Genomic DNA, 12,138 nt, shown 5'->3' with positions numbered 1-12,138 from the left:
AACAGATACATTTTGGAAAGTTTGACGTGTTGAAATGTATCAGCAGAAAATTATGGGGTATGACATTAAAGCAAAATTCATAATTCTGATACCTGCTCAGACTTCAGTGACATCTCATCCTTAAGTTACACATTATAAAGCAAGACCATGATAAAATCTCTCTCTTATAATAAAATTGAACATATTCCTCTCAGAAAAGCAATTTAAGAGCTGCCGCACAGGCCCTCGTACTTTTTGTAGCTGGATGGTGGCAATGCCCTGACCAACAACATCCATGACTCAATAATGGCCCCTTAAGGGCATTCTACATCAGTAGCGGTGGGTAGTGGGAGTAGCTACCGGGCTGTGACGTGGGGAGGGGGCGCGGCACGGTGGGGGAATGGAATCTATAGAATACGGAGGATTACAAGTAAGTAAACATAAATAAATAAAACAAATTTCATTGTGCGCACTGCATTCCCAAATGCGTTGCAGTGCACGCAACGAAATTAGTTTTATATCTTTATATGTTTACTTACCTGTAATCCTCCGTAGTCCATAGATTACTTGTGTGACTTTACATCTTGTACATTTGCAATTTTGTTATGTTTGTATCCTTTTTGTAACGCATGTAATCCTAAATCCTTATGTTTTGCAACTGGTTCTTATGTAAAGCGCTCTGACACCTTCGGGTAAAGTTCGCGCTAAATAAAATCGCATAAATAAATAAATAAATACTACCCCCCACCCTGCCCCCCTCCCCACGTCACTGCCCTGCATGTAGAACCTAAATGCGGCTGCATGCCTCATTAAGGGCCTAAACGAAATATGACCACATTGCCTTCACCCTTAATTAGCTACACTGGCTGCCCTTGCTGACCTGCACCACTTTCAAGACCAAGACCAGCTGCATCAGCTACTAAGCCATCAGCCGCCGCCTCTCCTCTTCCTGGGTCCCAGCAGCCCTTGGCACTCAGACTCCCATACAATCCCCGTGCTGCTGCAGAGCAGCGTGGGGATTGGTCTGAGCAGGCAGGAAAAACTCCCTGCTCAGACCAGGGAGTCTGCACAGTTTCTCTAGCCCAGCTCCTCAATGCAGCCGATCTGGAGAAAATCTAAGTGCGCATGAGTGTTTTGGTCGGCCTGAGACGGGCGGCCAAAACACATATGCGCACTTAGGGAGTGGAGTGCACGCAGCACCCCGCCTCTCTCAACACCGATGGCTAAGAGCCGGCAAATGCAAAATAAAACAATGCAAGAGCGTAATTTTATTTTACATTTGCTGGCTCTCGGCCAGGCAGCGGACCGACGCTCCTCCGCCATTGCGGAGGAGCCGCCACTGCCGGATAGTGCAGCCCCCCTCTCAGAACCCAGCCCCACTTGGCCAGAGAACTCTTTAATTGTATCTCCGCCTCTGAACCTGCACAGCACTCTTCTGTATTTTGGTTATGTTTGCACCAAATAAGTGCCACATGCATTGATACACACACACATAGTGATCTTTCGTAGCCAATTATCTATTTGGTGTTTTGAGCAGGTTTTACCAGCGCCCCCTTCATTTCCGAGTGCATTAAGTGACTGTTGTGAAGAATAATTCCACGAAGCGTTGTATGAAAAGGCAGCTTTATTAACTCTCATCACATACCATCACAATTCCAGTCAGCAGTGCCAGTACTCTGCAGAGAATGTAAGGTATGACAGTTGGAAGAAGGGAAAGTTCCACGGTGAGGATTAGGGAGGGGGAACCCGGAAAGGAAGAAACCATTAGACACTTTTTCCAACAGTGACCCTTTTCACTCCAGAAGGGATGGTTATTTTTTGTGATACTTCAGTTTTTAAAATAATTTTATTTTCTATTTTCCCAGGGAAACTATTTAGACTCGTAGGTGCTTTTACAAAATCCATGTGTGCTCCCATTCTGTATTTTGATCTCTGAGAGTTAATTTGCGAAGAGTGGTTTATGTTTTTGGCCAGGACAAGCAGTGCTTCATTTGTGCCAGTAGTTGCAGGTGTTGGGTACCAGCACTCATTTTTTGAAGTCCTGGATTTATTTTTCATCATTAGACCTTAACCCAGTGTAAACGAGAGAAAGGCAAAAAGGGAAATAGGGAGAAGAGAAAGATAGGAAAAGAGTCAAAAAGAAAGAAAGCAGGGATGAAAAAGAACCTGCAAGAGTGAGATAAAGCCATGAAAGTGGAGGGAGGTGAAAGCAAAAGGCAAAACTAGGCAACCTTGTGATTTGGCATCCCCAACATTTAGCACTGCAAGAGGAAGACTTCTACATACAAACTTTAGGTGTCTGCACTTATTTTCTTCTTCTTTTTGTATTTACAAATTCAGCACTCGTGTGAAGTACCAAACAGCTTTGTCGTTCGGTCCACAATGTTTATACAACATTTCCAAGCTACTTAAATGTCTGTGCCCAACTCACAAATTATGAGTGACACAACAATATACAGGCTTACTCCTATGTTCTTTAAAATGTACTCTTTTTGGGGATTCACAAGAATCAAAAGATGTGGCCACAAAAATCAACAAAAACCTGAAATTGGCAGGCGCGCTATTGTTTATGCTACCTCAATTCTGGATTTTACAAAAAGAAACACTGCTCTGTTTTTGAAGTAAGGGTAATAACACAGAATATTTGAGAATACTTACAAAACAGTACGTTGTACTCACTTCAAACATTCCCAGTGGTTAACCACGCGGAGAGTTCCATTGTCTCTTCATTTTACGAAGCTCAAGTCTGCATAAAACCGATTTCCTGGGTGGAATTTCTGCACTTCTTTTCTGTGCACCTATGCCTGCCACAGGTGCATAAATGTTTCTATGTTTCGCAGGGCTTTAAGTGGGCCAGGTCTCACCAGTGCTGAGCACAGGCAGTTTTTTAAAGGGGTCCTCAAAACGGGTCTCTATCGGGCTCTGTTTTTAGGTCTCGTCCTATTAATCCCGCAAGGGATAATAGGACGAGAGTATAGAGGCCAAACCAAGGTCTGAAACCATAGCGGATTTCCTACAGTTCGTGTGGTGCACTGGGGCACTGGGGCGGAACGCGCGTCCACATCAAAGCCATCAGCCTCCCTCCCACAGGCATCTGAAGCTTCCCCCAGCGTGCGCTCGACATCAGGCATTTCTCCTCCCCCCTAATTATTCACCCCTGCTGTTGCTGCCCACGGCCGGTGGTACTTTCACTTTCACGGCCGCCAGGCCGTGTCACGCATTTTCCTTATTTAAAGTCAACACAAGTCACTGTTCAAAACAGTTTCTCTTTCATGCGCCCAGAGACATATCAATGCTCAAAGAGACATATCCTGTGCAACACGTGCTGTTTCCAGTTTTCTTTTTTTGTGGAAGTACATCTTAACTTATTAAATATACCTATTGTGCCAGTGCGTCATTTGTATTCTATTTACCATTAACACAATGATTTGTTTTTACTATTTAGACACAGAATACAGTTATTTTCAGAATACTTCGTCTAACATTGCATGCTCCACGCCAGTGGAAATAAAGCACGAAATATCCAGACAGTTTAATAGTTGCAGCTTCTTTCACCTGGATCTGTCTGCAAATAAAAGCACGTTGGGCCACTGCGGTCGGGCTGGCGCTTCATTTTTATTGTTGCTAATTTCGACGTGATTAAATGCTTTCCACTCTCTCCCTCTGTATATCATTACCATTTTTACACTGCGGGCGGGCTGGCGCATGAACACGCATCATTCAGTTCAATAGCTGCAGCTTTTTTCACCCGGATTTCTATGCATATAAAACCACGTAGGGTCACTGCGGCCCTTTCTCTGTCTGGCAAACACTTCTATGCCTCAGGCCCGCGGGACACCTATGCCTGCACCCCTGCAGCCAATGAGACCCCCACCAGGGCCACTCGCGACAGGCATCTCAGATGTCAGGATTACGGCACTTCACCTTCCTCTTTCTCCCTTTGCCCCACATTGCCCCCCCCTCTCCTTGTCTCTCTGCTATGCGCATCTCTCACACTCTGCCCCACTCTGTACTCCTCTCTTTCTTGCCATGTTGCTTGTCACTCTCTCCCTGTATATTATTACAATTCTTACACTGCGGTCAGGCTGGCGCTTCAACACGCATCGTTTTTGCGGTTATTTATTTAAACATGATTCAATGCTTCTCACTCTCTCCCTCGCTAGACTATTAAAGTTTTAGAAGAGTGATTGCCTGTCAGCCAGTTTTTACTTGTATCTTTTTATTGCCGTTTGTACAACATGTTTATTTTCATTTTGGACAATTAGTGGATCGAAGGCAAAGCTGCAAACACGGGCTGATATTTGCTTCTGCGGGGTAAAATATTGCTTCATAAAAAGGACGTTGCCTGTTTTATTTGCATTTTTGCTGTGGAGGGAAGGTTTCCGTTTGCGCGGGAGATTTTAAAATATTCACTCTTTCTCGGTGCATAATAACATCTCATCAGCGTGCAAGGGTCAGCTCGGTTTTCTGGAACTGTGGGAGGATCTGAAAGGCAACAAGTGTATTTTTATGTAAAAACCTGACGGGCGGGTCTCGCGTTTGAGTGCACCAAATAGAACACCATGCTATGTACAATAGCGTAGCAAGGGTGCCCGTGAGTCCCGGTGCAGGCAGGGTGAATGGCCCCATTCAATGCTGTAAATCTAGTAGAGTACAGCATTGTCGCTGTCCAGTCGCCCCTTATCGGCTCTATACGCCCGGTGCTACTGCACCTGCTGCACTAATAGGCTGTAGTCGCGGTGTATAGGGCGTTAAGTCAATTGTCCTGGTGCAGGCAGTGAGCCCGTCCACTAGTGAAGCTGCAGAGTACATCATTGGACCGTTACCTCTGTTGGGGGCCTTGGTGCCACTACGACTGTTGCACAATTGTCCCCACAACAACCCCCCTTGACGCTATACTACTTGGCAGACGTTCCCATGCAGACCCCTTCGTTTCCATTTTCCCTTTCGCTACACATCTAGATTTATATTTTTTTACTAAGGTTTCCTTTTCCAACTATTGCAGTCTTTCGTTCTGTCCATTTGTATAAACTGACCATAATAAAGACTACCAAAACGCAATTTTAACAGGAATATCTTCAATAAAGGTATTTGCTCGCATGTGCGTTTGTTTTTTTTTTCTTTCATGGCGGTGAAACAAAGCAAAAGTGTGTGAAGTTTTTACAGTTTTTAGCGTGCACGTTTTTTTTTTTTAATGGGTACAGTTATTCCGGTCCTTGCTTTGTACCGGTGCCACACTGTTGGAAGTAAAAAAGGTGAAACAACCATAACAAAGCGCTTTATATTTTGAGTTGAAAGAACGTTAAGAAAGCGCTTTATGTTTTGAGTTGAATAAACGTTTCAAACATGGATTACATTAATATTTATAACATAGCATTTCAACCTCAGAAATATAACACCAAACATTTAAATTTGCATTATTGTTACTGCTAACTCCCCACATCAACAACATACCTTATCTTAAACATAGGTCGTGTTATCACACCTCCTGTCTCCCCTCCCCCTGTTGCCTCCTCCTTTAGCTATTTAGCATTGCTTTTACTGCTAACACCCCACACCCACACCTTAAACTGCAGACAAAGTCTTAAACACACGTCGCGATTCCTGCAGAGCGATTCCAAGTGGCGCCACCTACATTTACATATTAAAGTGGAGGAAAGGATGCAAGAATTCACTGGATCAACTGTCACTGCTTTCCCCTTGCCTGCAGCCACATGTACCAGCCGCTCAGTGACTGCCACGTTCAGGATTTTTTTAACCAAAAAAATGTACGAGGGAAGTGTGCAGTGTGGCTAGCCCCTTAACTTCACTATGTGTGTGGCCTAACTTTGTTTTCCTGCCAGCGCTCACACAGTTATTCAGGGGCTTTATTTGTACCGGTGCCACACCGTTTAAAACAAATGAAGGCTCCAAATTTTAAATGAATACCTTCAATAAATGTATTGCTATGACAATATCTTTTACATGAACACCTTCAATAAATTTCTTTATTTGTAGAGAGAAAACTCGAACATGAACGTAAATGTGTGAAATATTTTAATACTCACTGAACCACGTGTCTGTGGGCAGCTGCTTGCGGTATTGGGGGCATTTTTGTGCCTTTCTGCCCTCTGTTAGACTAGTTTTTTGTGCCTTTCTGCCCCCTGTTAGACTCGTTTTTTGTGCCCTTCTGCCCTCTGTTGGTTTTTCCCTTGTTTTTCTGCCTTATGCCCTCTGTTAGACTCATTTTTTGTGCCTTTCTGCACCCTGCATCACCACATCATGACTCCGCGCTACCCCAGCATCATTCAGCACCACCACAGCACCACTCAGCACCACCACAGCACCACTCAGCACCACCACATTATCACTCAGCACCACCACATTATCACTCAGCACCACCACATTATCCCTCAGAACCACTCAGCACCACCACAGCCCACTCAGCACCACCACAGCACCACCACAGCACCACCACATCACCACTCAGCACCACCACAGCACCACTCAGCACCACTCAGCACCACCACAGTATCACCCAGCACCACCACAGCACCACTCAGCACCACCACAGCATCACTCAGCACCACCACAGCACCACCCAGCGCCACCCCAGCATCCCTCAGCGCCACCCCAGCATCACTCAGCGCCACCACAGCATCACTCAGCGCCACCACAGCATCACTCAGCACCACCCTAGCATCACTCAGCGCCACCCCAGCATCACTCAGCACCTCCACAGCATCACTCAGCACCACCACAGCACCACTCAGCACCACCACAGCATCACTCAGCACCACCACAGCACCACTCAGCACCACCACAGCATCACTCAGCGCCACCCCAGCATCACTCAGCACCACCACATCACCACTCAGCACCACCACAGCACCACTCAGCACCACCACAGCATCACTCAGCGCCACCCCAGCATCACTCAGCACCACTAGAGCACCACTCAGCGCTACCCCAGCATCACTCAGCACTCAGCACCACCACATTATCACTCAACACCACCACATTATCACTCAGCACAACCACAGCACCACTCAGCACCACCACAGCACCACTCAGCGCCAACACAGCCCCACTCAGCACCACCACAGCACCACCACATTATCACTCAGCACCACCACAGCACCACTCAGCACCACCACAGCACCACTCAGCACCACCACAGCATCACTCAGCACCACCACAGCACCACTCAGCACCACCCCAGCATCACTCAGCACCACCACAGCACCACTCAGCACCACCAGAGCACCACTCAGCACCATTACAGCATCACTCAGCGCCACCCCAGCATCACTCGGCAACACCACAGCACCACTCAGCGCTACCCCAGCATCACTCAGCACCACCACATTATCACTCAGCACCACCACATTATCACTCAGCACCACTCAGCACCACCACTCAGCACCACCACAGCACCACTCAGCACCACCACAGCACCACTCAGCACTACCACAGCATCACTCAGCACCACCACAGCACCACTCAGCACCACCACAGACCCCCTCAGCACCACCACAGCATCACTCAGCGCAGCCCCAGGTTATAGGTGTGACATTTGCGAAAGTCATAACTATTGGCATTGTAAATGACAAAGCTATTAATTTAGCTATTTTCAAAACCAACACAAATAAAAAAATTGTCATTTACAAGACCAATAGCTCAAACTTTCCTAATGCGAGACCTATTGCATTGCAAATGCTTGTTGTTTACATCAGTGTGGCGCCATTGCTAGGTAAGCCTCCAGATCCTGGGTTCATTCCTGCCTCTCCCTATGCCTCTGTGCCTTTATCTGCCACAAACGAACTGACTGAGCGCCAGGAAGAAGAAAGACTCTCTCCTTCGCAGTCAGCTTTTAATGTGCCCCCCCCAGGGCCCCGCCCTCTTGTTATCGTCCGACCCTTCACCTGTTTGACATGCACCTCTCTAATGCACACTATTTCCAGTCCCTCTTTGCTCTGCTTTTCCATGCACCGCAGAATAAATTCCCAACCTCGGCCCCCCTTCCTGTCCTGCACAGACACCCTGTCACTGCACAGCTTCCCTCCTGCCTGCACGGGAGTGAGGGCTGCTGCTCTCAGTGCCCCGCCTCCGGCTCAAGCAGGGTCAAAGGAGGACGCCTCCCTCAGGGCGCTGCCAGGAAGTGCTGATGGTTATCGCTGCATGCCAAGGCCGGGAGCAGGCACACTGGGTGAAGTGGGAAAGGAGAGGCGCAGGCAGGCGAGGCGGGAGCGGCTGACTCACTCTACTGCTGCTGGCACCGAGGGAAAGTCACTCAGTGCTCACCGCCAGGGAGAGAAGAAACATGCCGCCTCTCAAGGTCTGCATCGTCGGCTCGGGAAACTGGTAGGTGGCATCGACGTGTGCCCGCGGCGTGTCATATAACATGTGTCCTGCGTTGTGGCCGGCTCGCGGACTGGCAGTGAGCCTTTCCGTATGTTACTCTACTGTTGGCATGCAGCACAGCGGTGGTGCAGGCAGTTTCTTTATGTTCACGTTCCTTCACTCACTTACAGTCAGCAGTGACACATGTTGTATGTGTTCAGTTGTCTAAGACACGCGACTGGTAAAAATATGAAGCCTGTTTACCAACAGTGAAGTCATTCGACGTGTTTAGCAGCCGCACGCCCCTTATGTTTCCAGGCAGTGGACGTCACGCGTGTGGGACCTCCTGAAAAGACCGGGACAGGAGCTAGAACGTAGAATCAACTCCATCCCGAAACGTTTAGGATGTGAACTTCACTGGATGTATGGGGTTAAAATACAAGACGGTATTTGTGTATGGGACTATTTAAGGGTCGAGAGTTTGGCAGTCGAAATGTTGGAACCTACATTTTTGCAAAATATTGGGTTTTTTTGCATTCTGCTATCCTCTGCACAGACCTCTTAGTGCATGTTCTTGTACGTACCACCGGCAGGTCCTTGAACTCATTAAGTCTGGTAGCTGGTGAAGTGGGTGCAGGCTCCCTTTACATATTCCTTACCTCTCACCCCACCTTCATTTGAGGGGTGTCACCCGGTTTGTGGAAAATAAAAATGCCTGCCATTGACTTGGCTTCAGTTAACACCTGCCCAGATAAACTTCCCCCTCCTTCAAATAATACTTCACCTTCATTTACTTCAATTCGATCACCCCCAAAAGTAGTCCGTCCCACCTTCTTAGAGCCCGAGGCGTGGAGAGGTGTGTGCGCATAGTGTAAAGTGTGCTGAAGTGAAGATTAGACTGTGGAGAGATGTCGCTGCCTGGAGCACACTGGGTTCCTGTGTCGTGACAATTTTGCATCGTCATGCGTAGGACAGTGTAGTGCTTCGAATCACAGCCTATACACAGAAAAGTCAGGGGAGCGCTAGGTTTCTGCCTTTGGCACAGTAGCAAGAAGGGGTTGGTGACAGATAAGGCAGTGGCGTAGCAAGGGTGTAATCTCACTTGCCCTAATTCCAGGAGGCAGGCACATGGCTACTTATCACTTGGCAGGGTTGACATATTTGCATAATAAAGGTGTAGTGAGCCTCTCGAACTCCTAAGCCCCGGTACCACTGCAGCTGCGACACGCCGACCCACCTAACAACATGCCATCTATTCTCAGAACATTCTCCGCTTCCGAAAGCAGCAACACGGTAACATTTGCTTATTTGTTGAGATGTAGCGCTTTCACCAAAGCGCTTTACATAATGAAACCTGAAATCACAGCTGAGACGAAACTGTTGCATTTATATATCGAGAAAATCGATAAAAAACAGTATGCAAGCAATGTGCCCGGAACGTCGACAGAGAGAAGGTTTTTTTTTAACAAGATAAAAGGCTGCCAACGCAGGGACAGGACAAACACAACCGTCTGCGTCTCTGCAGCACGTAGGGCTCAGTGATATGTACCGGTCCTGCGCCAGGGGTACTGCACACTGTCTGATGTAAGCTTAATGGCAGGGGTGTTCATGCCTCACAGCAGCCTGAGCTCTTCCTGCCCCTGTGGTGCCCTGTGCCTAGACAGATCAGTGCGGTACAAAAGGGGGTGGTGATGGACGGAGCATCTGAACCAATCAAACACTCACACCCAGTCAACAGATCTGGGTTTAATCCATCACCGTTCTTTAGCCCACTCTGCCACCCCAGTTCAGACATGGCCATATACAAATCAGTCTGACCCTGTGCCTCATGGGAACAGTCCAGCCCGAACTGCCAAGCCATGCCTTCCCTGGACCGGAAACAAGCTTCCAAGGACCGGTTTCTGGCATTACAGCCGTCTTCAGCCCAGCTTGCTTGAATCCAGTGGCAAAGTGAGCAAGGGACTCACGTCTGAGCATACCCTGCCACACTTATGGTGAACAAAGCGGTACAAAAGGGGCTGGTGATGGACGGATGTGAGTGTTTGATTGGTTCAGATGCTCCGTCCATCACCACCCCTTTTGTACCGCTTAGACAGATCAGTGGCACAGCAGACCCGTGGGGCTTGGCAGGACGCCGGGCCTTACTATTATCCAAAGCCCCTGTTTACAATGATCACTGTGCTGCATTGCACCTTTCCCTGCCTGCCTCCCGGGCAGCTGGGGAGATTTAATTCCTTGTTAAAGGTATTAAAGCGAGACGACCTTGGGACGCTGTGTAGACACGGATTGTACTCCCCTGGGACCTTGCAGGCGCTATCAGTCTGATCTGGAGGCCAGCGAGTGATTGAAATGCATGCTTCCTGTGACTCTCTCCACAGCACAAACGCATAGCACCATTAGCCAAACTGTTCAGCCCAGATTAAAAGCACGTGAAAACCTATACTGTAGAACACTTACTTATATAGCAAATGTCAAACTTTGGGTGAAATCGCAGAATTTGTTAGTGCTTCTGTGTCTTACTACCCAGCGTTCCCACGCATGTGAAAAAAACAGTACCCCATTTTTGTGAGTGGCCCTATTGCCTGGGGCTTGAAAGCCCCCAAACGCACTGTGGAAACATAAAGGTTGTAGCTTTCAATTCCCGTCATTCTTGGGAAGTGGGTAGCTGTCCTTTTTGGGCCTGGAGTTAGCCAGTACCCATGGACACCTAAGACACCACGATCAGTCCAGAGTAGTGTGGTCTTTGTGGATCTCACTACTTCTTATCCAGACTGCACGCCAAACTTCAGACTTTGGTTGAAATTGTAGAATTTTCTCACATTTCTGTGTGGGGAAATTCTGGAATCTGTAGGGAACAACAAAGGTCCTACCTCCCAATGTTGCCGAATGTCTTTCATTAAAAACAATAATCTGTTTCTGTGGTTGGGCCTGTTGCCTCACACAAGAAATGTACAGAAGCACACTGTGGACATTGTCAAAAATGTTGCTTAGAACGTGCATAGATTCTTGGGATGTGGCTAGCTGCAGTATTTGGGGCCAGGGTCGGCCAGCTCCCAAGAAAACCTAACAACTCCAGACATTTCTGAAAGCTAGAGACCAAGGGGAATCTAGGGTGGTGTGGCTTACGTGGATACATGCAAACGTCATATCTATGCCTAAAAACATAATGTACTGACACTTACCTTGAGGTATCGCTGCAGTATTGGGCCCAAGGTTAATAATCACCTAAGGAAACTTGCCAATCCCAGACATTTCTGTAAATTAGACACCCTGGACAGGCCAGGATGGTGTGACCTGAATGGATCCAACAGCTTTTTCTTAACCACAATGTCCTCTAAATGTCTAAGCATGGGTGAAAATCAATTTCTTCATATTTGTGACAGACTGTTCTGGAATCTGCAGCAAAGGTCCTGCTCTCCAGCATTAACACACTTCTCCCGATGAAAACATGCCCGACATTTGTGTGTGGCTTTATCGCACTGGACAACAGTGGGTCAAACTCGGCCTGTTAGTTCAGTGTGATCTAATCTACATGAGGTTACAGTTTTAGTCCTACCTAGCCCAACCCAAAAAATTGGGGGTACCATTTTAATGCGAAAGAAATGCGAAAATGCAGGATGCTATGACTTTTGATATAGGCTAGAAGTTACTGAGACTCTGTTGCACAGATATGGGGATACTGCTTTTTTTTAACTGTACTTTGACGTTTTCAAGGCATTCTGGGTAAAGAAAAAACATGCTGAAATCCATGCTCACCACACCACCTGGAATGGCATCCCCCTCAGTCCACCAACATAGTCAGCAAATGGGTCTGACACCAAATCAAGCCAGTCTTTC

At 47.5% G+C, this 12,138-nt stretch overlaps 1 protein-coding gene across 2 annotated transcripts in view; it reads left to right on the top strand.

The window, feature by feature from the left end:
* The window catches only part of LOC144823691 (glycerol-3-phosphate dehydrogenase 1-like protein), a 185,556-nt gene that overhangs the window by 45,550 nt on the left and 127,868 nt on the right, over window positions 1-12,138 (top strand). Inside the window, exon 1 of one of the 2 annotated variants that reach the window (XM_078682425.1) lies at window positions 7,906-8,322. The exons of the other annotated variant lie outside the window; for it this stretch is intronic. Within the exon in view, the coding sequence (XP_078538551.1) occupies window positions 8,282-8,322 (41 nt within the window). The 5' untranslated portion in view covers window positions 7,906-8,281. Of the gene's footprint in view, window positions 1-7,905; window positions 8,323-12,138 lie in introns of those variants that run through there. 2 annotated transcript variants of the gene reach the window in all.

This window comes from Lissotriton helveticus, chromosome 3_1 (assembly GCF_964261635.1).
Source record: "Lissotriton helveticus chromosome 3_1, aLisHel1.1, whole genome shotgun sequence".
In the NCBI taxonomy this organism is placed as follows: Eukaryota; Metazoa; Chordata; class Amphibia; order Caudata; family Salamandridae; genus Lissotriton; species Lissotriton helveticus.
The sequence above is the reverse complement of the archived record's forward strand: the minus strand, read 5'-3'. Positions and strand labels throughout refer to the sequence as shown.